Here is a 27,253-nt window from a genome sequence, read left to right on the forward strand (position 1 = left end):
ATTCTCAAAGCACCGCAGTCTCTTCTCCTAAATCGTTTTGAATTCTCCTATCCACTATTCCTTAACCCCGTGACGTTTCACACAGAGGTCAAGGAATAGACGATAGGGGGCAGATTTTTTGACTATTTGACTCTAGCCAGCCTTTCCATTTTCTTTTAAAACCACTTTGACAAAGATCAGGCTGTTGTAAAAGTGTGGATCAGTCAATTAAAAGTAGCTTCTGAAATTGCATTAACCTGGAATATGTGTCTGAACATAAAATCCTACTTTTGCATTGAAATTTTCAAAAATTCCCAATTTTTATAAATAGTTTATCTTTCAACCTTCTCGTCAGATAACAGATACGTAGAATGGTGAAGTGCTCCGGATGTGATGGTGGGGAAGACTGAAGCTAGTAAGAGCTCCACTTGAGCTGCAATTCAAAGTGCTGACTACAGTCTGCACATTTTTGTTGCATTTAGAAGAACAGGGGCATTTCTTGTAAATGCTGAAGGGAAGGGGGAGCAGGGTTTACTGAGGGCAGTTATCTAAAAGTGAAAGGAAAATACATTCTAATGGGAAATGTAAGGGTGTCAATCATTTGAGTCCCTAAATAAGAGGTTGAATAAAATCATATCACATGAACGTGATAGCCTAGAGGGGAAAGACATCCAAGTACATAAATGAAGATGGTCAGTTTAATCTCAATTATGCTCAGTGGCGTAACTATCGACGGTGCAACGCACCGGAGCCCAGAGACGGCCAGGGGCCCATGCCCCAATGGCATTGACCGGTTCACGCAGTCTTCAAAGTAACCAAGCAACCTAAATTAATTTGTAATTTGTCTGTCCAATGAACTTGCTCCCTTTCATGTCATGTGATACCTTGCGTGACGAGCGAACCGTTTAATCAACCAGTACTGTACTGTAGCTAGCAGCAGCAAGTTCGGCAGCATTATAAAATATTATATTAAATCTAATAGCTTGCATTCATAATGTACAGAAAACCAAAGCACAAGAGCGGCGCTCAAAAGAGAAAGAAAAAGAGAGAACAAGGAGATGTAACAGCTAAACAGACAAAATTAGACCGTTTTTTTGTGTCATATATCGTCCTCGAAATCGAGCCGCTATCATTAGCAATGCTGACGTGCAGCGGCAGCCGGTGCCGGAGGCAAAGGATAGCTCACCTGCCTCACCACCATCATTGCCATCTAGCTCCACAAGTGAAGCTGTATCCGTGGCCGTGGCTGTGCGACCTTCTTCTCCAGCCAGTCAGTAGGAGAGGCTGGATTTGGCTGTACCCGGTGGTGGTCCAACAGTTCCCCCAAGGGCCCCAACCGATAGGGGACTCTATGGCGCTATTGAGACCCCCTGACGTCAAGATCAAAAGCTATATTATAGCAACTGGTCTATGTAGGGCCTACCGGCCCATTCCCCAGAGACCAACATCAGGAAACAGTGGGGAATCTCTTCTTAGTTCGCTGTGCCGTTGTCAGTCTGTGGTGGTCTGAGGCCAGGCAGGCTGTTGTTGATGCCTACAATGTGGTGCTTCTGAGTGGTTTGATGGTATGTCCGTGCGTGTGTGAGCGCATCAGCGTGCGCTTATATCTGGGGTGATGGGCCCCAAAACAATATTATCACTGGGGCCAATCACAACCTTGTTACGCCACTGATTATGCTATATCCTGAATCAGACTGTGTGTCAGTGTCTGAAAATAAATCCCATTTGTGCATTGACATTTCTAATATCAAAAACAATCATGAGGTGCTCAGGATTGTGATGTAGGGGAAGACTGAAGCCTGGGAAGAACTCCACTTGAACCACCATTGCGAGAAATGGGGGAAGTTTGTATGAGGATTCAACGGTGTACATCTCCAAAGGAAGTGAAACACAACTGTTTATTTTCAAAGCCCTGCTGAAGGTTTTGAAAGTTTCCAAGATTGTGATTGCAGCATAATTGACATTCTGTCATGAACAGAGACTGAAAAGCTACAGTCAAGTGCTGACTACAGTCTGCAGGTTGTTGTGGGATTTAGAAGAACAGAGGGCATTATTGTATAATGTTGAAGGGAGCGGAGAGCAGGTTACTGAGGGCAGTTATCTAAAAGTGAAAGGAAAATACATTCTAATGGGAAATATAACGGTGTCAATCATTTGAGACCCTGAATAAGAAGTGCAATAAAATCATATCACATGAACGTGAAAACCTAACGGGGAAAGAGATGGCAGTTTAAACACATCCATGCCCCTTCCCACTAAACCAGTTCTAGCTCCGTGCTTTTCTGGTTCTGAACTGGTTCTCCTTTTTAGTCCCAGTTGTGTTCCCAGCCGCTCACAACCACAACAATGGCGGACTGCGTCGGGTTGATGCTCGTGTTGCTTTTAATAATATGAAGCCAGATTAGATTAAATCACGATTATGCCGAATGCTGAAGCCAACTGTCCATGTTTCTTTTAAAACACTTTGAGAGCTGCAGACTGCTGAAGGTGCAGTCAAACTCTAAATAAAATGTACATGTCTCTACATGTCCATGGGACCTTGGGCAAGATACTTAACCACACATTGGTATGGCCAGCGTGTGTGAGTGTGTGTGAATGTTAGTCTCCCTGAGCACCTTGCATGGCAGCCTCTGCCTCTATGAATGTGTGTGAATGGGTAAATGTGTATGTAAAGAGCATTGAGGGCTTATATTTAAAATATATAATCTGTTCAATTAAAAAAAAATCTGAACACATGAGGCTGTATTTCCCCTTGTTCTGTTTATTAAGGGAAGGATTTATACTTTTCAATCTATAAATCATCCCACTGGAGCTGAACTTCAGACTGTGATGTCAGCAGTGTGTGGGTGTGGTTAGCTGCATGCAGTCTGTATTTAAGGAAGTGATGTTGCAGACTAACTTCACTTCCTCAGCTCAGCAGCAGACCAGCTCCTCCCTCCAGAACCAACTATGGCCAGCAAATTTGCCCGAAATGGTAAGTGAATACATTTTATTGTTAATGATGATTGCAATTTATCTAAATAGATATTCATAGATGGATATGTAGCTTGATATATTTCCTAATAATGAACAGATCAAAACAGTTAATACAAATGTATATTTCTTATATTCCAAGCATTTTAAGAGCCTGGTTGATTTTGCGAATGCGACACTGCTTTTACTTGCTTGCATTACATTCTTCACAAGACAACCCTGTCTCCTAAAAATTACGTTCCCACAGAACTAAACTGCATTCTCAATTACGTTTAGCTAGAAACGTATTTTCTCCCACGTTACGTTCGTTATGAACGTATCTCAAATACGTTTATTTTTACATATCTTCTAGAAACATATTTTCTCCCACGTTACGTTGTTATGAACGTATCTCAAATACGTTTATTTTCTACATATCTTTGCCATTTGTTGTCTTGCTTATAATAATGATAATAATCATTTATAAATATCATTTTTTGGGCGGTGGTAGCGGAGTCCATAGGGACTTGGCTTGGCAACTGGAAGGTCCCAGTTCAAGTCCCGGCAAGACCAAGTGCTACCGAGGTGTACCGAGGTGTCCCTGAGCAAGGCACCGTTCCCTACACTGCCTCCCCGGGCGCCGTTTCAAAATGGCAGCACACTGCTCCCAACACTAGGATGGTCAAATGCAGAGAAACAATTTCCCCCACGGGGATTAATAAAGTATATCAATATCAATTTTAGATCACACATTTGAAATCGAGAATCGGGCTTGATATATGGTTAATTAAAATCAGTAGGCGAGGCTGTAATTTCGCCAGCTGTTGCTCTCATGAGCGAGGCAGAAAATAATAGTTTATTAACATGACAAAAGCTACTGTGTCGGTTATTGCTCCTCAAACATTACAACAAATCCAGAGTTACGTGTTTCTGTACTTCCTCTAAGAAGAAAGGACAGTAACAGGAGATCTCTGTGGCTTCAGGCTTGATCACCGTTCAAATGACAGCGTTGGTTTCCCCAAAAGGGGCGGGGCTGTAAAGTGACGTAGATTTTACTCTCATCTATTATTCAAAACCTAATTCTTATTCTAACGTAAATTACATGCCAGTGTTTTATCTTTTTATTTATTTGTTTTTATTTTAAATCGTATAATGTCTGACTTTTTTTTCCCGTCTGTGAGGAAAATAAATGGGGCTAAGAGCCTCAAAATACTGAAATCTGTATTTTTATCTTTTCCTTCTAATTTGTTATTCTTTTCTAAATAACACACTGTTATTTACTCAACAATAACACATAATTATCCTTGTTTTTATTTATTCGTTTAATTCTATAATCTTGCGCTTTTTAGCCGTAAATAAAGTCAAACAGACGGGACATTTCGAGCGATACACACCACAAACCCACCGAACTGATTACCCAAGATCCTCAGCTTGAAGCTCGTTTATTGGATGTTTTAGCCGCAATGCACGCTGGGATATGGTGTTAATAAGATATGATATCCGAAAACGAAAAATAAAATAATACCTAATTCAGAGTGTTTCTTGCTTTTCTCTTTGGAAGTCATCACATAACGACATTGTAATACACGGTTCGGCTGCATTAAATATTACACATCTGCCGTAGTTCTTTATTTATAGAGCCCTGATGAGCAGTGGCGGCGCCAGGGTATGGCTGGGGTAGGCTACAGCCATACCAAGAAATGGCTTAGCCCTACCTTAGCCCGACCATGACAAATTATGTTAAAGTAAGCATGTTGAGAACACGGATTGCGAAAATCTACCGGTGGTGTCCTGCTGTAACAACAAGTGCACGTTACTGACGCAATATGGTTGAGACCATTCGGGCTATGCTAGAGGGGTGCAAGGAATAGTCTAAGTAGTGGGGGAGTGTTATACACTAAAGGTGTGAAAATTATCTGCCGTTATAATATCAGCGCGGGCCGCGGTCAGATCAAAATGCCTCCGATATGCAATTTGAATAGACCTACAGCCAATCAGAGCAACGAAACGTTGGGTCTGCTGCGTCATGCATTACTGATACGTCACGTTCACATGAAAAGTCCCCAAACTCGCGCCGAGTAAATTGCATACAGACATGAATGAATAAAACCTACACATCTTCAGATGTTATACATACATAAGTGTCCTACACTAATAATTCAAAGTTATGAGTATGCGTGTACCTTGTGTGCACCGCCTAGTGGTTAAAGCACGTTATTGAATTATTTTTGTTGAATAATGTATTTGATGAAAAAAAATATTAAGAGTACATACTTTCATAGGGGGAAAGTAGAAGGTCAATGATAGAAATATAGAATATAAAAAGTCAAGAAGATACTGTAAGTGATCTCTACAATAAAACAGTTTAGTGCCGGATGTACAAAGAAATTAATAGGAGGATATGTAAACAGAAAAAGAAAACGAATTACCTTTATTAACACATTAAAGAATACTTTAGGTTAAGGTCTTCTTTCAAATAAGAAAAAAGCTTTGGGGGTATCTATCTACAGATAGATATATTAAGCCTGACAAAGTACTTAACGTCTAATGTATTGCTTTCCTGCAATGTTAACTATGTTGAAGCACTTCATTTAACTTATATTATACACATTAATTATACTCTATGTATATAGATAGAATAAGAAATGTGCAGAATATGACAACTTAATGGTGGAGGTATACAGTACACACATATTGATAGATGTCTGTAATGCTCTGTTGAGGAACCTGCGAACCCCAAGTTGTGTATGATCAATACACCTTCAAACAATTTTGAAATCTTGAAAGGGATGTGCAAAATAGCCATTATACAGTTTTTAATTAGCTATTAGTAGAGAATAACGAGTAATGAATATACTTTATAGGGATCTGATTTTAATTTACCATATATCGAGCCCGATTGTCGAGTTCAAAGGTGTGCTCTAAATGATATTTATAAATGACTATTATCATTATTATAAGCAAGACAATAAATGGAAAAGATATGTAGAAAATAAACGTATTAAGATCGTTCATAGAAACGTAACGTGGGAGAAAATATATTCTAGAAGATATGTAGAAAATAAACGTATTTGAGAGACGTTTATAACGAACGTAACGTGGGAGAAAATAAGTTTCTTGCTAAACGTAATGGTAGAAATGCAGTTTAGTTCTGTGGGAACGTAATTTTTAGGAGACAGGGTTGCACAAGACTACATATTTAGGGGTAGCCAGTCAGAAGGTTGTTTGGGCTCATGATTATAAGCTAAAGGCAACTTATATACTTAAAAGTTTTTTAGGCCCAAATGTGCTTAATTTGTAGAAGTATGAAAGATAGAAACTAACTGTTGTAGTGACTATTTGTCAAAAATGTTTTCTCATTAAAATAAACGTACAGCTAGAGGCCACTGCTGCACCATGTCAGTTCAGGTTGTACACAGGAAGTTAAGAAGTCAACATCCAGGCAAGATTAACCATTTATTTTCATTTAATTTCAGTATTTGTGTTCATCATGATTGGCAGACCCACTAACCTTTATCACCACCTAATAAGTGCTTTCTATGGTGTGTTGGAGCACCACCCAATTGCGGTGGTGGAAGTATGGGCATAGATATGTCTCATAATTATTTGTGTGAACATAAAAAACAGAGCATTAAACAAACCATCATGCTCTTACTTTGAAATCATGCGGAAATGTCGTCATCAGCGGTCAATCACGTGGTTTCCGAAAATAACCGAGTGACACGAGTACATTTTAGCGGAGACCGGCGGAAAATATGTCTCAAAATTCCGTGTGTGTAAAAAGACGATCCACAAGCAGAAATGTGAGATCCACGAGCAGAGATTTGAGATCCGCAAGCGCATTTTTGATCGAAAGTTGTAAATGTTAAAGAGATTCACAGATATTTTGTTATTTGTGAAAATATTTTGCGTATTTGCAGATCCGTTTTACACTTGCAAATGTACTTGTGAGTTTGCAAATATTTTAAATGCATTTGTGGATGGTGTTTTACATTTACAAATCACATATTTACACACAAATTATTTTTATGTTCACACAAATAATTATGAGACATATCTATGCCCATATGGAAGGTTCACCTCTGCTCCGCACCGTCCCTTGATGACTGATGATGATGAGCTAGTCAAATTTACAAAAGAAGGAACTCAAAGCACCAGGATAGAAGTTAAACAATAATCTGTTTTACTGGTAGAAAATAACAATACACAATACAGAAGACTCTGCAACAGTACCAAATACAGAGTGCTCCGGGCTCAATTCCTACCACCGTGTGATATACGTACCACGACAGTCAGTCAGGAAGAGAGTGCAGAGCATAAGAATGTTATAGCTTAAATACAAATTCTGTGGGAGGGGTTGTGTCGGATGCTTCTCCTTAGCTATTTGTTATTGGCGAGTTCACTTCTGGGCGAGCAAGCCAGTGAGTTGGCAGTTTTCCATTGGTCGGTTTCATTTCTGGGCGAGCTAGCCAGTGAGTTGGCAGTTTTCCATTGGTCGGTTTCACTTCTGGGCGGGACTCTAGGCAATGACTCAGCAGCCGTTGACTCCATCTGATTCGCTCCCTCTCCTTACAGTGCGTGTGTGTGTGTGTTTGTGCGTGTGTGTCTAAATAAGGATGTTTCCTGCCATGAAACCTGCTCCTACTTGATACAGAGTAATTAAGCACACACATATATTTAAGCCAATTACTCCAACATGTTGTGGCAATTTAGCACGCACGACATCCTCTAACCTCGAAGTTAGCTCACTTAACAGAAATACATGTATTGATAAATTCAGAACGACCATTATCCCATGGCCTCTCTAGGAGTCTTGCAGGATATGAATTATCCAATTAACTAACGTCTGCACAGGAGCGCACATACATTTTCCCATATGCAGCTACGCACCAACATTGTTATCGTTTCTTAGCTAATACATGCTGGATATGAACCACTAACTAACAAGACTTTAATTGTATTAGGTCTGAGGAAGCCCCTCTCTTGGAGTTCCTCTGATCTCTTACCAATTCAATTAACATGGGTACATCTACTGTTAATTTGCAAATACCATTGATGATTAGCAAAGAGACTCCCATGCCTCTTCTACTGACTTTCTGAAAAATACTCATCCACGGGTAATCTTTTTACTCACGGCAGAAATCACAGATTGCACTGCACCTTACCTACTCACAAATAGCCAAAAAAAAAAACCTTTTGATTACATAAAAGTGGAAGAAAAGACTATTGCGCTCTACTTTTACTAAAAAGGGGACATTGTTTCAGGAATATATAAAAAACTTCTCTATAATTAAGAGGAAAAAATGTACTTTGTCCCTTCAAATTCAACACACAGGAATATATAAAACCACACATATTAGATGACATTAAAATGAATATACCAGAAATACGCTATACTAACCTTTCTGCTATAACACGTCATTTTAATACGTCAGGTGCCAATAGCATCTACAGGAATAAATGAAAAACATCAATTGAATGACATAATTTCTACACATATTCTAGATTATTAAACCATCTTGAGCCCACCCCCCTCTCTGTCAACATTGTTCATTTGGTAGTTGAACCATTTTATAAATACCTAGATTGCTAAATATTTCTTCATTTTTTTCAGACCTCCGATCAAAATCAAACACATACAATAACGAGGTATTCCGGATTGTGTTGGTGGGGAAGACCGGAGTTGGAAAGAGCGCCACAGGAAACACCATTCTGGGAAAAAAGCACTTTGAATCAAAGTTCTCTGCTAAATCCATGACTGTAAACTGTTCTAATGCCTTTGGTGGGGTTGATGGACAAAGAGTTAAGGTTATTGACACTCCAGGTCTGTTTGACACCAAGATTGATGAAGAGAAAACCAGAAAAGATGTTGGTAAGAGCGTTGCTTTTGCTGCTCCTGGACCCCATGTCTTCCTGGTCGTCATCAGACTGGGCAGATTCACAAATGAAGAAAAACAGACAGTGCAGAAGATTCAGGAAATCTTTGGAGAGCAAGCAGACAGATACAGCATGGTTATCTTTACCCACGGAGATCTGCTTGAAGACCAAACTATTGAAGAGTTCTTGAAGGAAAGTGAAGAGCTACAGGAACTTGTGGCCAGATGTAACGGGCAGTGCCACGTCTTCAATAATAACCTGAAGGATCGTTCTCAGGTCAGAGAGCTGCTCGACAAGATCAGAAATATAACAGAGAAGAACGGAGGAAGCCATTACACTAATGAAATGTTCCAGGAGGCAGAGAGGGAGCTAGAAGAGGAAAAACAGAGAATCCTTGAAGAGAGAGAAGAGGAAATACGCAAAAAGGAAGAGGAAATTAAAAAGAGATTAGATAAAAAGAATGAGGAACAATTACAAAAAATCAATGAGTATAGGGAGAGGTCCGAAAGGCAGATAGAAGCTCGTGAAAGAGAAATGGAGGAGAGATGAGGAGAAAAAGAGAAAAGCAGGAAAAGCAAAAAGCAGCCAGCAAAAAAAAATGGAGGAGGGGATGAGGATATTAAGAGAAGAGAGGAAAGGCTGAGAGAAGCTAGCAAAAGATCAACAGAGGAGGAGAGGAGCAGAATAAAAGAAGAGGGGGAAAGGGTGAGAGAAGCTCATAAAAGGGAAATGGAGGAGGAAAAGAGGGGAATGAGAGAAGAGGAGGGAAGGAGGGCCAGGAAGGATGCAGAGGACAACGCTTCATGGTTTGACGACCTTTTTTCCGCTGTGGCACAAGGTGTGAAATCTTTGTTTTTTTGGCGTTGATGATACAGTCTGACCCTCTGGAATACCTCCTTGTTGATCTTCAGTCACCTTGCAGATGTTGTTGTTTGATGTGATTTATAGTAATATCAGTTATTTCAGTGGTGAGTTGCAATTAAATATTATCAGGGGCACAGATTGTCAAGAACCAAGATGTTACCATTCTTAACTATAATGTAAGGTAAACTATTACAAACTTCATCTACAAAGCCATGTTGGATATACCATCTTCTATCTGCTCCCTGATCTCTCGGCGAATGAAAGTACGTATTTGCCTGAGATCGCATGCTGTGGTTTTATTAAATGTGCCAAGTGCTAGGACTGTCTTAGGGAAGAAAGGTTTTAGATGTGGCAGCTCCACTAACATGGAACAGTCTGCAAAAAGAATGGAAAATTACCAAGCTAGTACCACTAAATGTTTTTAAAGCTTGGTTGGATGCTACCAATCAGATGCTGTTGGTACCTGTACATGTGGTTAGATATGTAAATTGTAATCCCTGTACATTTTTCCATATGATGTCTTTTTGTTGTTCGTTTGTTTATGTTTTTATGTCTTCTTGTGGAACCTACTGCTGCAGGTCTCCCTTGAAAAAGAGATCATTGATCTCAATGGGATTTTACCTGGATAAATAAAGGTTTTGAATTGAATTGAATTTGTTCTTCGATAGCTTTTGCTTTTACAAGAAAAAAGTAGAATTATCATGAATTAATGCTTTTAAAATGTTATACGGATACCTTTTCTTTGGCTTTCCTGTAACTGACGTAATGTTGGCTTTTGTAAAATGAAAGGTTAAAATGTATGTATGCAATGAATTTTGTAATTCAATATGAAAAGGTTGGAACACATCTTAATGTGTAAAGACAAACATCAGGTGATCAATAATGTGCCATAATAAAAGACGGTTGACTTCACATTGAGTGTGCTATGTGCTTTTGTTGTTTAATTAAAGAGGGTTTTAAGGGTCTATCTTAATAGAAATCACAGTATTATTCACAACTGGATCTAAATAAAAAAATGTCATGTCATCATAAAAAATAAGAAATAATGCCTGAGCCCATTAAAAAACAAACTGGAAATGAATGTGTGCTAAATCTGAGCGTTTTAAATTGAGGTAACTTGAAGGATTTTCCATTATTGATCTTTATATCCAGAAAATACCTTAAACTCCTTAATTATCTCAATAATAACTTAACTTTTTAATTGGTTTGGACAACAAATCACTACAGCTTTGGAGAGGTACTTTAAGGAACATCTGGTAAATACATGTGTTGGTAGCATGACACATCTTCTGAAAACACAGCCAAGCAGTTGCATCAACACATGTATCTAAAGGGATAAGTTATCATGGAACTATTTATCTTTGTTTTAAGCATGATAAGGGTTTGAGGAAAAATGTTTGACTTTTTAGAGAAGAGCATTTATCTAAAGGTGAAAAGTATTTTCAACTTATTTCAGAAACATGACAGAACCAAAATGTATTAACAAAACTTGATGTAATTAAACGATTAAATTAAATTAAATGGTGTAAGTCATTTAATGGCTTGCTCATGGGCACTTGTGCAGGAAGTGAACCGTTGACGTTTCTGTCCCAATTCCAAGGCACTACAGACTGAGCCACTGCCACCCATTTAATAAAATGCTGCAGTTTGTAACACTAGACCAGTAGAATGATTGAAAAATATCCAACATTGTTCTCTCAATACTTCACAAACCGGCTCTGAGAGGGGGATTTCAAGGCGTTCCCTGGTTATAACCAAGCGGCAAACTCTGGGGAAGAGCCGGGATGCCAATACTGAAGTGCCACACACTGCAGTTCATATATTGTCCGATAGGCGATGACTGCAGAAAGGAGCAATTTCCATAGACCCCATGTTAAAATGCCCAATTTTACAGCAGAAAAAAACATGTTTCTACCCCTGGATGCAATAAATAATATTATGAATATAGTTAGGTTCCACCTTCATGATTATGAATCTGTGAGTGAATTGTTTTCTAATGCAACCCTTTTATTTATAGTAGGTCTTAACAGTGGCGAGCCGTGACTTTTATACCTAGGCCCTCTGACCCCCCGCCCCCTTCCCTCGAAAAAAAAGAAGAGATATTACGTCACAGCGTATACTTCAGCGGAATATCAAAACCCGGTGTGCAAAACGCATCAATGACAGCGACCCTCTACCACACAGAACAACACCATTTATATAAACACCTATCATGACAGGGCACCCACAGCCAAGTAACAATTACAAATGAATTAAGTCGGCACGGCGGCCCGCATTGAAAATGACTTAGGCCTACCTTTGATGATCAAATCACATAAACACAAAGTCCATCCTCCTGTCCTTTTGGATGAAGCACTTGCGGGTCATGCAGCTGATCCTTTGCCACTCCAGTTTATCATTGTAACTCAATCTTGAAAATGACTAATGGTTAATAATTTCGCAACGATGTCATCACGATCACTGAAGTGAGCCATCATGAACAAACTTATGCTAATCATAAATCTATCGATCATAAATCTATCGATTAGATTTATGATTCAAAAATAATAAAAGTAGGATAGACATGTGGATATTATCCGGCTGAACAAGACGTGCATTTATCTAACAGGTTCGTTTTCCACAGACCTTATTTCCAGCTATTTTCCAAAACCCTCTGGAGACATCCCATTGCTTTCTGTCGAGGGAACCTACATCCATGGAAGGAACCCGAGCGCAGCTTACTTCCGTGTTTTAGGACGCGTCACTGCACCACTTGCATAGACCTCACAGCGGGCGGAACTTGTCATAAAATAAAGCCCGCCCATTTAAAGGGAAGATATTATTGGTCAATTGTACTGTCTTTTGACATTACTCTCTCATTGAGTTACTATAGCGGGCCCTCTGTGAATGTACAGTAGAGAGGGACCAACAAGCTCTCCCGTCTTCACAGTAACTCGCATGGACGGCATTTAACCCTTCACATTCCAACAGAAACTGAACAGGCAGATTCGAAGGATTTATTTCTTTGGAAATATTATTTTAAATACAATTAAATCAAGTTATTTTGGTAAAACTAATGAAAAATGTAACAAAAAAAAAAAGATATATAGCCTATAAATATATATTTTTTTAATGTTTTCAAATATTATTTTTTTAGAATATCTTAGACCCTCACAGAGGGCCTAGAGAGCCCTGACGGCTCGCCACTGGGTCTTAAACTTTTTGCATATATTAGGGCGTGGTCACATTGAGTGACAGCTCTGTCAAGTGACTGCTGCTGCTAGCTTCTTGTCTCTCTGCTAGCTGCTCCGTGAAGCTAGCTACAGGGACTCTGCCTGCTCAGTTCATCCAGGGAACACAACTTGAAGCCGGCCGTTGTTGTTTGTTCTTCATGCTTATATATCGGACTACTGTGACTCGCTCTGCGGTTAAAACCGACAGTGCATTAATGCGGTTTTGCGGTAAGTGAAATTCAAGTACTTTATGTATGTGTTAATGATTTTAATCAGCTAGGTAATGAATTTTAAGGCTTGGGTTAGCGTGTAAGCGAGTGGTAGCTACATCGGTGCTAACGATGCTAATAGTAGCCTCCAAGTTAAAATCATAGACTGTGTATATATAAAGGTTGAAAACGAAATAGACAAGTGTTAAGCGTTAAGTGGGATAATACTGTAGAACAAACGGCTTCTGTTTGAGGTTAGAAAAATAAGGTCATCCTTGTAATTTAGAGATATATTTTATTATGTAGGTAGGAACTGTATGCATCGCTAAGGTTAATTTAAATTGGCTATGCTCAAGTATGTAGACAAGCTAACGTCGAAGTAGTGTATGTGAAATGAACCTCACAATAAGATGTGTGTATATTACAATTATTAATGTCATATCTCAAGATGATTACTTAGATATTACAATATGGTTGGTTGAGCTGGAGTTCATTATCGAGCTTACACATTAACGTCACAGTCATCTGAAGAACGAACCCAAACCTTGTTGTTTTTATTAATTGCATTACCAAATGGGTATCAAATCAACAGTAAGCATTGGTAACAAAACTTCCAAAGTTACAGTAAAATAAAAAGGACCCTGACTCGGACAATACACAATCCAACATGTTCAACAGAAGGTAATCAGTTATATTGTTTGTACACATGGTTCTTTACATATATATCTGTTTGGGTGTCCAGGTGATGCAGACAGGCTGGACCAGAGAGTGAGGGACAGCACTGGACTCCTCACAGCAGTGAACTTCAGCACAGGTACAAAGACTCTATTCTTACTGAAAGATATTGGTTTAAATAAATGAAGTATTGACTTGAATACACTGATATACATTCCAATAAACAATACTAAATACTAGATCACCTACACATCAGTGAAGTTGAGGGTCTTTTCCATGCAAAAGGTTACATTTAGATATTAACAAGCAATATGACTTCGTCAGCTTTTAATGTATTGAAGGCAAGGATATTTAACACATAGTGAGAACTGCTACTATTTATCTCTCAATATTGTCTGAAAAAACGTGGTAAAAGTGATTATGTCAGTGAGACAACAGAGCAAGCTTCTACAGTTGCACTACGTTTTGTAACAGTTCAATATTATTTTGATAATAACATATATTTCAATATTGATGAACTTCATACTGTTCATTCATAATCTGATTGTCTTTGTAGCTCACTGTTGAAATAAAAAAAAAAACATTACAATTACAAAATAATTATATCTATAGCCCCTAAACACACAAACACACACCGCTTTCATAAATAACACACTTGTTCTGCAATAATATGTTTTATGTATCCTGTCATTTTTGTTAGGAAAGGACATGCCTGAAAGACACGACATTTTCTCCTTCTCTGAGGGTCAAGAAGAACATCCAAGAGGAACATTAAAAGCTGATGTTATGAGATTTTAAGACCAGTACACTAAGAAACTACTTTTATTGTAAAAACAGTCAGCTGATGGGATGCATCTATTTCCACATCTACACATCCACATCTACACTCCATCAGCTGATTATTTCTATTTGCCTCGCTTTATGAGCTTCACATCACTTGTGCCTTGTACCGCAGAGTTTGCAACATCACAAATAAATAAATCTTCAGTCAGATGTGAATGTGTGATCTAACATTTTCAGTAAGAATAATGGACGAAAGGATACAAATACAAATTATTGAAATGTGAACCAAAACTTAATCAAACATGTTTTAAATAAAAAGCACATACAGTATGGACAGAAGGTGTAAACCTATTAAATGTATAAGTAAACACATTTAGTCAAATAAAGTGACAGACTAGGCCTGTGCAGTTGGTATCAGCTTTGCCCAGCATGGGCTCCTCCATCAGACCTGGTCCTCCTCCATCAGGCCTGGTCCTCCTCGCAGAGGAAAGACCCTCAGTCCTCTCCAAACCAACAGACAGGACGTCCATCACACGGAGGTTTCTCCCTGAAGTCTCAGCAGCTCTCTGGACACCACGCTATCTCAATCCGTCCACACTGAATATGAGAGGGGGGAAATGAAAATAATAAATGATTAGACAATAAGAAATATAAAGTTGACTGTTGAGTTGCTCAGTTTTTTTAGATTGTCAATACTATTACTGTATAACTAATATCCCAGGTTAAGAGGCACATTCAAATAAAGATTGGTCTTTAAATACATGTTGTCTTTTGAATTGTTTGTCTAAAGTCAAGGATCTAGAACTGGTACTTAGTTGTAATGATACAGTCTGGTTATTATGCTGTTTGGAGGAGGCCTCACAGGTAAGAGCACTAACTAGCTACCATCATATGTACCTTAGCTTGACTTAAATGTATTAAACGTATAGTTAAGTGATATAAAAATATAAATAACTAATGTCATGCAAACATATTAATATTTGCTTGATTCCAGTGTTGAATTTAGCACAATTGCATAAAACGTTAAGGGATTTTAAGATTCTGAAGTATTATGCTAAAAACTCAATAACTTAGATTATTATTTATAGTTTTGCTGAATAGTTTCATGTCCGCTTACCTTACAAACGTAAAATGCGATGGCAGTGTGCAGATGGGGAGCATGTTAGCTTAGCTTGGTAGCTTCAGCTAGCTCCAGCTCGGTGGCAGGAGGTCCCGCATCTTTGCCCTTATTTGGAGCAGGCGGGAGTTGAACTCTGACGTCACTGTCGAGCCGTTAGTGGCCAACTCCGCCTACTAAGGGCTTCACGGCAACTCTGCAGAATCCTATGGGTGACGTCCATGTATATATACAGTCTATGGTTATAACCTGCTTTAGCTTAGGTAACATTGGACCTTGCTTTACGAAAGGAAAGGAGAAAATGCTGCCCCACAATGCCTTGCGGCCGTAATTTCCCGTGACACAACATTCGGCCGTTCCCGGAAACAACCGATTATGACCGAGAAATGATATCATGAAAGTTACGGTGCTTATTAAGCATTTTAAAAGGTAGGTGGCAACTTGCCAAAGTGCTTTGTTTTGAACGGTCATCAGTTTTATAATCAAAAAGAGAAATATGAACGTTAGTTTTTACTGAAATGATCAAATAAAGTCAACATTTCACAGTCTTTACTGAGCTTTGTGGGGTTTGTTCAACTTTTAAAACATGTTTAATGGTTATTTACACAGTGATAGATGTTAAGGACTAACGTTTATAATAAATACATTTGTATTTATTTAAAGATCTTTTCATAACATCATACATATTGGGATCATTTGTATTAATGTGGACCAAAGGGTGAGGATGACGAGCCACTTTCCTTTTTTATTTCAATTACAACCTCGTTCATGAAAAATATTTGTCTCTCTGTTGTCCACGTTCATAAAGCATAAAAGAACAGCATCAGAGCACGGTGCAAAGTCTCTAGATGTGTTTACAGTAGTCCGTCGTTCTTATTATACATCCATGTGGTCCGCTGTATGAAAAAAGAGTTTCCCCACAGCAGCAGACGCACATTCATGACGTCCGCTGGCGCATCATAAATACGTCGTATATTGAAAGTGCAGTCGGATTCTCAAAGCACCGCAGTCTCTTCTCCTAAATCGTTTTGAATTCTCCTATCCACTATTCCTTAACCCCGTGACGTTTCACACAGAGGTCAAGGAATAGACGATAGGGGCAGATTTTTTGACTATTTGACTCTAGCCAGCCTTTCCATTTTCTTTTAAAACCACTTTGACAAAGATCAGGCTGTTGTAAAAGTGTGGATCAGTCAATTAAAAGTAGCTTCTGAAATTGCATTAACCTGGAATATGTGTCTGAACATAAATCCTACTTTTGCATTGAAATTTCAAAAATTCCAATTTTTATAAATAGTTTATCTTTTCAACCTTCTCGTCAGATAACAGATACGTAGAATGGTGAAGTGCTCCGGATGTGATGGTGGGGAAGACTGAAGCTAGTAAGAGCTCCACTTGAGCTGCAATTCAAAGTGCTGACTACAGTCTGCACATTTTTGTTGCATTTAGAAGAACAGGGGGCATTTCTTGTAAATGCTGAAGGGAAGGGGGAGCAGGGTTTACTGAGGGCAGTTATCTAAAAGTGAAAGGAAAATACATTCTAATGGGAAATGTAAGGGTGTCAATCATTTGAGTCCCTAAATAAGAGGTTGAATAAAATCATATCACATGAACGTGATAGCCTAGAGGGGAAAGACATCCAAGTACATAAATGAAGATGGTCAGTTTAATCTCAATTATGCTCAGTGGCGTAACTATCGACGGTGCAACGCACCGGAGCCCAGAGACGGCCAGGGGCCCATGCCCCAATGGCATTGACCGGTTCACGCAGTCTTCAAAGTAACCAAGCAACCTAAATTAATTTGTAATTTGTCTGTCCAATGAACTTGCTCCCTTTCATGTCATGTGATACCTTGCGTGACGAGCGAACCGTTTAATCAACCAGTACTGTACTGTAGCTAGCAGCAGCAAGTTCGGCAGCATTATAAAATATTATATTAAATCTAATAGCTTGCATTCATAATGTACAGAAAACCAAAGCACAAGAGCGGCGCTCAAAAGAGAAAGAAAAAGAGAGAACAAGGAGATGTAACAGCTAAACAGACAAAATTAGACCGTTTTTTGTGTCATATATCGTCCTCGAAATCGAGCGCTATCATTAGCAATGCTGACGTGCAGCGGCAGCCGGTGCCGGAGGCAAAGGATAGCTCACCTGCCTCACCACCATCATTGCCATCTAGCTCCACAAGTGAAGCTGTATCCGTGGCCGTGGCTGTGCGACCTTCTTCTCCAGCCAGTCAGTAGGAGAGGCTGGATTTGGCTGTACCCGGTGGTGGTCCAACAGTTCCCCCAAGGGCCCCAACCGATAGGGGACTCTATGGCGCTATTGAGACCCCCTGACGTCAAGATCAAAAGCTATATTATAGCAACTGGTCTATGTAGGCCTACCGGCCCATTCCCCAGAGACCAACATCAAGGAAACAGGGGGAATCCTCTTCTTAGTTCGCTGTGCCGTTGTCAGTCTGTGGTGGTCTGAGGCCAGGGCAGGCTGTTGTTGATAGCCTACATGTGGTGCTTCTGAGTGGTTGTGTATGTCCGTGCGTGTGTGAGCGCATCAGCGTGCGCTTATATCTGGGGTGATGGGCCCCAAAACAATATTATCACTGGGGCCAATCACAACCTTGTTACGCCACTGATTATGCTATATCCTGAATCAGACTGTGTGTCAGTGTCTGAAAATAAATCCCATTTGTGCATTGACATTTCTAATATCAAAAACAATCATGAGGTGCTCAGGATTGTGATGTAGGGGAAGACTGAAGCTGGGAAGAACTCCACTTGAACCACCATTGCGAGAATGGGGGAAGTTTGTATGAGGATTCAACGGTGTACATTCCAAAGGAAGTGAAACACAACTTGTTTATTTCAAAGCCCTGCTGAAGGTTTTGAAAGTTTCCAAGATTGTGATTGCAGCATAATATGACATTCTGTCATGAACAGAGACTGAAAGCTACAGTTCAAAGTGCTGACTACAGTCTGCAGGTTGTTGTGGGATTTAGAAGAACAGAGGGCATTTATTGTAAATGTTGAAGGGAGGGAGAGCAGGGTTAACTGAGGGCAGTTATCTAAAAGTGAAAGGAAAATACATTCTAATGGGAAATATAACGGTGTCAATCATTTGAGACCCTGAATAAGAAGTGCAATAAAATCATATCACATGAACGTGAAAACCTAACGGGGAAAGAGATGGCAGTTTAAACACATCCATGCCCCTTCCCACTAAACCAGTTCTAGCTCCGTGCTTTTCTGGTTCTGAACTGGTTCTCCTTTTTAGTCCCAGTTGTGTTCCCAGCCGCTCACAACCACAACAATGGCGGACTGCGTCGGGTTGATGCTCGTGTTGCTTTTAATAATATGAAGCCAGATTAGATTAAATCACGATTATGCCGAATGCTGAAGCCAACTGTCCATGTTTCTTTTAAAACACTTTGAGAGCTGCAGACTGCTGAAGGTGCAGTCAAACTCTAAATAAAATGTACATGTCTCTACATGTCCATGGGACCTTGGGCAAGATACTTAACCACACATTGGTATGGCCAGCGTGTGTGAGTGTGTGTGAATGTTAGTCTCCCTGAGCACCTTGCATGGCAGCCTCTGCCTCTATGAATGTGTGTGAATGGGTAAATGTGTATGTAAAGAGCATTGAGGGCTTATATTTAAAATATATAATCTGTTCAATTAAAAAAAATCTGAACACATGAGGCTGTATTTCCCCTTGTTCTGTTTATTAAGGGAAGGATTTATACTTTTCAATCTATAAATCATCCCACTGGAGCTGAACTTCAGACTGTGATGTCAGCAGTGTGTGGGTGTGGTTAGCTGCATGCAGTCTGTATTTAAGGAAGTGATGTTGCAGACTAACTTCACTTCCTCAGCTCAGCAGCAGACCAGCTCCTCCCTCCAGAACCAACTATGGCCAGCAAATTTGCCCGAAATGGTAAGTGAATACATTTTATTGTTAATGATGATTGCAATTTATCTAAATAGATATTCATAGATGGATATGTAGCTTGATATATTTCCTAATAATGAACAGATCAAAACAGTTAATACAAAATGTATATTTCTTATATTCCAAGCATTTTAAGAGCCTGGTTGATTTTGCGAATGCGACACTGCTTTTACTTGCTTGCATTACATTCTTCACAAGACAACCCTGTCTCCTAAAAATTACGTTCCCACAGAACTAAACTGCATTCTCAATTACGTTTAGCTAGAAACGTATTTTCTCCCACGTTACGTTCGTTATGAACGTATCTCAAATACGTTTATTTTTTACATATCTTCTAGAAACATATTTTCTCCCACGTTACGTTTGTTATGAACGTATCTCAAATACGTTTATTTTCTACATATCTTTGCCATTTGTTGTCTTGCTTATAATAATGATAATAATCATTTATAAATATCATTTTTTGGGCGGTGGTAGCGGAGTCCATAGGGACTTGGCTTGGCAACTGGAAGGTCACCAGTTCAAGTCCCGGCAAGACCAAGTGCTACCGAGGTGTACCGAGGTGTCCCTGAGCAAGGCACCGTTCCCTACACTGCTCCCCGGGCGCCGTTCAAAATGGCAGCACACTGCTCCCAACACTAGGATGGGTCAAATGCAGAGAAACAATTTCCCCACGGGGATTAATAAAGTATATCAATATCAATTTTAGATCACACATTTGAAATCGAGAATCGGGCTTGATATATGGTTAAATTAAAATCAGTAGGCGAGGCTGTAATTTCGCCAGCTGTTGCTCTCATGAGCGAGGCAGAAAATAATAGTTTTAACATGACAAAAAGCTACTGTGTCGTTTATTGCTCCTCAAACATTACAACAAATCCAGAGTTACGTGTTTCTGTACTTCCTCTAAGAAGAAAGGACAGTAACAGGAGATCTCTGTGGCTTCAGGCTTGATCACCGTTCAAATGACAGCGTTGGTTTCCCCAAAAGTGGGCGGGGCTGTAAAGTGACGTAGATTTTACTCTCATCTATTATTCAAAACCTAATTCTTATTCTAACGTAAATTACATGCCAGTGTTTTATCTTTTTATTTATTTGTTTTTATTTTAAATCGTATAATGTCTGACTTTTTTCCCGTCTGTGAGGAAAATAAATGGGGCTAAGAGCCTCAAAATACTGAAATCTGTATTTTTATCTTTTCCTTCTAATTTGTTATTCTTTTCTAAATAACACACTGTTATTTACTCAACAATAACACATAATTATCCTTGTTTTTATTTATTCGTTTAATTCTATAATCTTGCGCTTTTTAGCCATAAATAAAGTCAAACAGACGGGACATTTCGAGCGATACACACCACAAACCCACCGAACTGATTACCCAAGATCCTCAGCTTGAAGCTCGTTTATTGGATGTTTTAGCCGCAATGCACGCTGGGATATGGTGTTAATAAGATATGATATCCGAAAACGAAAAATAAAATAATACCTAATTCAGAGTGTTCTTGCTTTTCTCTTTGGAAGTCATCACATAACGACATTGTAATACACGGTTCGGCTGCATTAAATATTACACATCTGCCGTAGTTCTTTATTTATAGAGCCCTGATGAGCAGTGGCGGCGCCAGGGTATGGCTGGGGTAGGCTACAGCCATACCAAGAAATGGCTTAGCCCTACCTTAGCCCGACCATGACAAATTATGTTAAAGTAAGCATGTTGAGAACACGGATTGCGAAAATCTACCGGTGGTGTCCTGCTGTAACAACAAGTGCACGTTACTGACGCAATATGGTTGAGACCATTCGGGCTTATGCTAGAGGGGTGCAAGGAATAGTCTAAGTAGTGGGGGAGTGTTATACACTAAAGGTGTGAAAATTATCTGCCGTTATAATATCAGCGCGGCCGCGGTCAGATCAAAATGCCTCCGAATGCAATTTGAATAGACCTACAGCCAATCAGAGCAACGAAACGTTGGGTCTGCTGCGTCATGCATTACTGATACGTCACGTTCACAATGAAAAGTCCCCAAACTCGCGCCGAGTAAATTGCATACAGACATGAATGAATAAAACTACACATCTTCAGATGTTATACATACATAAGTGTCCTACACTAATAATTCAAAGTTATGAGTATGCTGTGTACCTTGTGTGCACCGCCTAGTGGTTAAAGCACGTTATTGAATTATTTTTGTTGAATAATGTTATTTGATGAAAAAAATATTAAGAGTACATACTTTCATAGGGGGAAAGTAGAAGGTCAATGATAGAAATATAGAATATAAAAAGTCAAGAAGATACTGTAAGTGATCTCTACAATAAAACAGTTTAGTGCCGGATGTACAAAGAAATTAATAGGAGGATATGTAAAACAGAAAAAGAAAAACGAATTAACCTTTATTAACACATTAAAGAATACTTTAGGTTAAGGTCTTCTTTCAAATAAGAAAAAAGCTTTGGGGGTATCTATCTACAGATAGATATATTAAGCCTGACAAAGTACTTAACGTCTAATGTATTGCTTTCCTGCAATGTTAACTATGTTGAAGCACTTCATTTAACTTATATTATACACATTAATTATACTCTTATGTATATAGATAGAATAAGAAATGTGCAGAATATGACAACTTAATGGTGGAGGTATACAGTACACACATATTGATAGATGTCTTGTAATGCTCTGTTGAGGAACCTGCGACCCAAGTTGTGTATGATCAATACACCTTAAACAATTTTGAAATCTTGAAAGGGATGTGCAAAATAGCCATTATACAGTTTTTAATTAGCTATTAGTAGAGAATAACGAGTAATGAATATACTTTATAGGGATCTGATTTTAATTTAACCATATATCGAGCCCGATTGTCGATTTCAAAGGTGTGCTCTAAAATGATATTTATAAATGACTATTATCATTATTATAAGCAAGACAATAAATGGAAAAGATATGTAGAAAATAAACGTATTTAAGATACGTTCATAAGAAACGTAACGTGGGAGAAAATATATTTCTAGAAGATATGTAGAAAATAAACGTATTTGAGATACGTTTATAACGAACGTAACGTGGGAGAAAATAAGTTTCTTGCTAAACGTAATTGAGAATGCAGTTTAGTTCTGTGGGAACGTAATTTTTAGGAGACAGGGTTGCACAAGACTACATATTTAGGGGTAGCCAGTCAGAAGTTTGTTTGGGCTCATGATTATAACTAAAGGCAACTTATATACTTAAAAGTTTTTTTAGGCCCAAAATGTGCTTAATTTGTAGAAGTATGAAAGATAGAAACTAAACATGTTGTAGTGACTATTTGTCAAAAATGTTTTCTCATTAAAATAAACGTACAGCTAGAGGCCACTGCTGCACCATGTCAGTTCAGGTTGTACACAGGCAGTTAAGAAGTCAAACATCCAGGCAAGATTACCATTTATTTTCATTTTAATTTCCAGTATTTGTGTTCATCATGATTGGCAGACCCACTACCTTTATCACCACCTAATAAATGCTTTCTATGGTGTGTTGGAGCACCACCCAATGGCGGTGGTGGAAGTATGGGCATAGATATGTCTCATAATTATTTGTGTGAACATAAAAAACAGAGCATTAAACAAACCATCATGCTCTTACTTTGAAATCATGCGGAAATGTCGTCATCAGCGGTCAATCACGTGGTTTCCGAAAATAACCGAGTGACACGAGTACATTTTAGCGGAGACCGGCGGAAAATATGTCTCAAAATTCCGTGTGTGTAAAAAGACGATCCACAAGCAGAAATGTGAGATCCACGAGCAGAGATTTGAGATCCGCAAGCGCATTTTTGATCGAAAGTTGTAAATGTTAAAGAGATATTCACAGATATTTTGTTATTTGTGAAAATATTTTGCGTATTTGCAGATCCGTTTTACACTTGCAAATGTACTTGTGAGTTTGCAAATATTTTAAATGCATTTGTGGATGGTGTTTTACATTTACAAATCACATATTTACACACAAATTATTTTTATGTTCACACAAATAATTATGAGACATATCTATGCCCATATGGAAGGTTCACCTCTGCTCCGCACCGTCCCTTGATGACTGATGATGATGAGCTAGTCAAATTTACAAAAGAAGGAACTCAAAGCACCAGGATAGAAGTTAAACAATAATCTGTTTTACTGGTAGAAAATAACAATACACAATACAGAAGACTCTGCAACAGTACCAAATACAGAGTGCTCCGGGCTCAATTCCTACCACCGTGTGATATACGTACCACGACAGTCAGTCAGGAAGAGAGTGCAGAGCATAAGAATGTTATAGCTTAAATACAAATTCTGTGGGAGGGGTTGTGTCGGATGCTTCTCCTTAGCTATTTGTTATTGGCGAGTTCACTTCTGGGCGAGCAAGCCAGTGAGTTGGCAGTTTTCCATTGGTCGGTTTCATTTCTGGGCGAGCTAGCCAGTGAGTTGGCAGTTTTCCATTGGTCGGTTTCACTTCTGGGCGGGACTCTAGGCAATGACTCAGCAGCCGTTGACTCCATCTGATTCGCTCCCTCTCCTTACAGTGCGTGTGTGTGTGTGTTTGTGCGTGTGTGTCTAAATAAGGATGTTTCCTGCCATGAAACCTGCTCCTACTTGATACAGAGTAATTAAGCACACACATATATTTAAGCCAATTACTCCAACATGTTGTGGCAATTTAGCACGCACGACATCCTCTAACCTCGAAGTTAGCTCACTTAACAGAAATACATGTATTGATAAATTCAGAACGACCATTATCCCATGGCCTCTCTAGGAGTCTTGCAGGATATGAATTATCCAATTAACTAACGTCTGCACAGGAGCGCACATACATTTTCCCATATGCAGCTACGCACCAACATTGTTATCGTTTCTTAGCTAATACATGCTGGATATGAACCACTAACTAACAAGACTTTAATTGTATTAGGTCTGAGGAAGCCCCTCTCTTGGAGTTCCTCTGATCTCTTACCAATTCAATTAACATGGGTACATCTACTGTTAATTTGCAAATACCATTGATGATTAGCAAAGAGACTCCCATGCCTCTTCTACTGACTTTCTGAAAAATACTCATCCACGGGTAATCTTTTTACTCACGGCAGAAATCACAGATTGCACTGCACCTTACCTACTCACAAATAGCCAAAAAAAAAAACCTTTTGATTACATAAAAGTGGAAGAAAAGACTATTGCGCTCTACTTTTACTAAAAAGGGGACATTGTTTCAGGAATATATAAAAAACTTCTCTATAATTAAGAGGAAAAAATGTACTTTGTCCCTTCAAATTCAACACACAGGAATATATAAAACCACACATATTAGATGACATTAAAATGAATATACCAGAAATACGCTATACTAACCTTTCTGCTATAACACGTCATTTTAATACGTCAGGTGCCAATAGCATCTACATGAATAAAGGAAAACTATCAATTGAATGACATAGCTCCTAGACATGTTTTAGATTATTAAACCATCTTGAGCCCACCCCCCTCACTGTCAACATTGTTCATGTGGTAGTTGAACCATTTTATAAATACCTAGATTGCTAAATATTTCTTCATTTTTTTCAGACCTCCGATCAAAATCAAACACATACAATAACGAGGTATTCCGGATTGTGTTGGTGGGGAAGACCGGAGTTGGAAAGAGCGCCACAGGAAACACCATTCTGGGAAAAAAGCACTTTGAATCAAAGTTCTCTGCTAAATCCATGACTGTAAACTGTTCTAATGCCTTTGGTGGGGTTGATGGACAAAGAGTTAAGGTTATTGACACTCCAGGTCTGTTTGACACCAAGATTGATGAAGAGAAAACCAGAAAAGATGTTGGTAAGAGCGTTGCTTTTGCTGCTCCTGGACCCCATGTCTTCCTGGTCGTCATCAGACTGGGCAGATTCACAAATGAAGAAAAACAGACAGTGCAGAAGATTCAGGAAATCTTTGGAGAGCAAGCAGACAGATACAGCATGGTTATCTTTACCCACGGAGATCTGCTTGAAGACCAAACTATTGAAGAGTTCTTGAAGGAAAGTGAAGAGCTACAGGAACTTGTGGCCAGATGTAACGGGCAGTGCCACGTCTTCAATAATAACCTGAAGGATCGTTCTCAGGTCAGAGAGCTGCTCGACAAGATCAGAAATATAACAGAGAAGAACGGAGGAAGCCATTACACTAATGAAATGTTCCAGGAGGCAGAGAGGGAGCTAGAAGAGGAAAAACAGAGAATCCTTGAAGAGAGAGAAGAGGAAATACGCAAAAAGGAAGAGGAAATTAAAAAGAGATTAGATAAAAAGAATGAGGAACAATTACAAAAAATCAATGAGTATAGGGAGAGGTCCGAAAGGCAGATAGAAGCTCGTGAAAGAGAAATGGAGGAGGAGATGAGGAGAAAAAGAGAAAAGCAGGAAAAGCAAAAAGCAGCCAGCAAAAAAGAAATGGAGGAGGGGATGAGGATATTAAGAGAAGAGGAGGAAAGGCTGAGAGAAGCTAGCAAAAGATCAACAGAGGAGGAGAGGAGCAGAATAAAAGAAGAGGGGGAAAGGGTGAGAGAAGCTCATAAAAGGGAAATGGAGGAGGAAAAGAGGGGAATGAGAGAAGAGGAGGGAAGGAGGGCCAGGAAGGATGCAGAGGACAACGCTTCATGGTTTGACGACCTTTTTTCCGCTGTGGCACAAGGTGTGAAATCTTTGTTTTTTTGGCGTTGATGATACAGTCTGACCCTCTGGAATACCTCCTTGTTGATCTTCAGTCACCTTGCAGATGTTGTTGTTTGATGTGATTTATAGTAATATCAGTTATTTCAGTGGTGAGTTGCAATTAAATATTATCAGGGGCACAGATTGTCAAGAACCAAGATGTTACCATTCTTAACTATAATGTAATGTAAACTCATTTACAAACTTCATCTACAAAGCCATGTTGGATATACCATCTTCTATCTGCTCCCTGATCTCTCGGCGAATTGAAAGTACGTATTGCCTGAGATCGCATGCTGTGGTTTTATTAAATGTGCCAAGTGCTAGGACTGTCTTAGGGAAGAAAGGTTTTAGATGTGCAGCTCCACTAACATGGAACAGTCTGCAAAAAGAATGGAAAATTACCAAGCTAGTACCACTAAATGTTTTTAAAGCTTGGTTGGATGCTACTCAATCAGATGCTGTTGGTACCTGTACATGTGGTTAGATATGTAAATTGTAATCCCTGTACATTTTTCCATATGATGTCTTTTTGTTGTTCTGTTGTTTATGTTTTTATGTCTTCTTGTGGAACCTACTGCTGCAGGTCTCCCTTGAAAAAGAGATCATTGATCTCAATGGGATTTTACCTGGATAAATAAAGGTTTTGAATTGAATTGAATTTGTTCTTCGATAGCTTTTGCTTTTACAAGAAAAAAGTAGAATTATCATGAATTAATGCTTTTAAAATGTTATACGGATACCTTTTCTTTGGCTTTCCTGTAACTGACGTAATGTTGGCTTTTGTAAAATGAAAGGTTAAAATGTATGTATGCAATGAATTTTGTAATTCAATATGAAAAGGTTGGAACACATCTTAATGTGTAAAGACAAACATCAGGTGATCAATAATGTGCCATAATAAAAGACGGTTGACTTCA

General features: G+C 39.0%; 2 protein-coding genes across 2 annotated transcripts; both read left to right on the top strand.

Moving 5' to 3' along the window:
- The first annotated feature begins 2,883 nt into the window (after positions 1-2,883).
- On the top strand, positions 2,884-9,545 carry LOC117462963 (GTPase IMAP family member 4-like). Its single transcript, XM_034105339.2, has 2 exons — positions 2,884-2,953; positions 8,546-9,545. Exons 1-2 carry the CDS (start codon positions 2,929-2,931, stop codon positions 9,355-9,357), a joined length of 837 nt encoding a protein of 278 aa, XP_033961230.1. The 5' UTR covers positions 2,884-2,928; the 3' UTR covers positions 9,358-9,545.
- Positions 9,546-19,535: 9,990 nt separating this feature from the next.
- On the top strand, positions 19,536-27,253 carry LOC117462833 (GTPase IMAP family member 9-like). The gene is made up of 2 exons (XM_034105176.2): positions 19,536-19,605; positions 25,210-27,253. Exons 1-2 carry the CDS (start codon positions 19,581-19,583, stop codon positions 26,340-26,342), a joined length of 1,158 nt encoding a protein of 385 aa, XP_033961067.1. The 5' UTR covers positions 19,536-19,580; the 3' UTR covers positions 26,343-27,253.

The sequence above is a fragment of the Pseudochaenichthys georgianus genome, chromosome 17, assembly GCF_902827115.2.
Source record: "Pseudochaenichthys georgianus chromosome 17, fPseGeo1.2, whole genome shotgun sequence".
NCBI lineage: Eukaryota > Metazoa > Chordata > Actinopteri > Perciformes > Channichthyidae > Pseudochaenichthys > Pseudochaenichthys georgianus.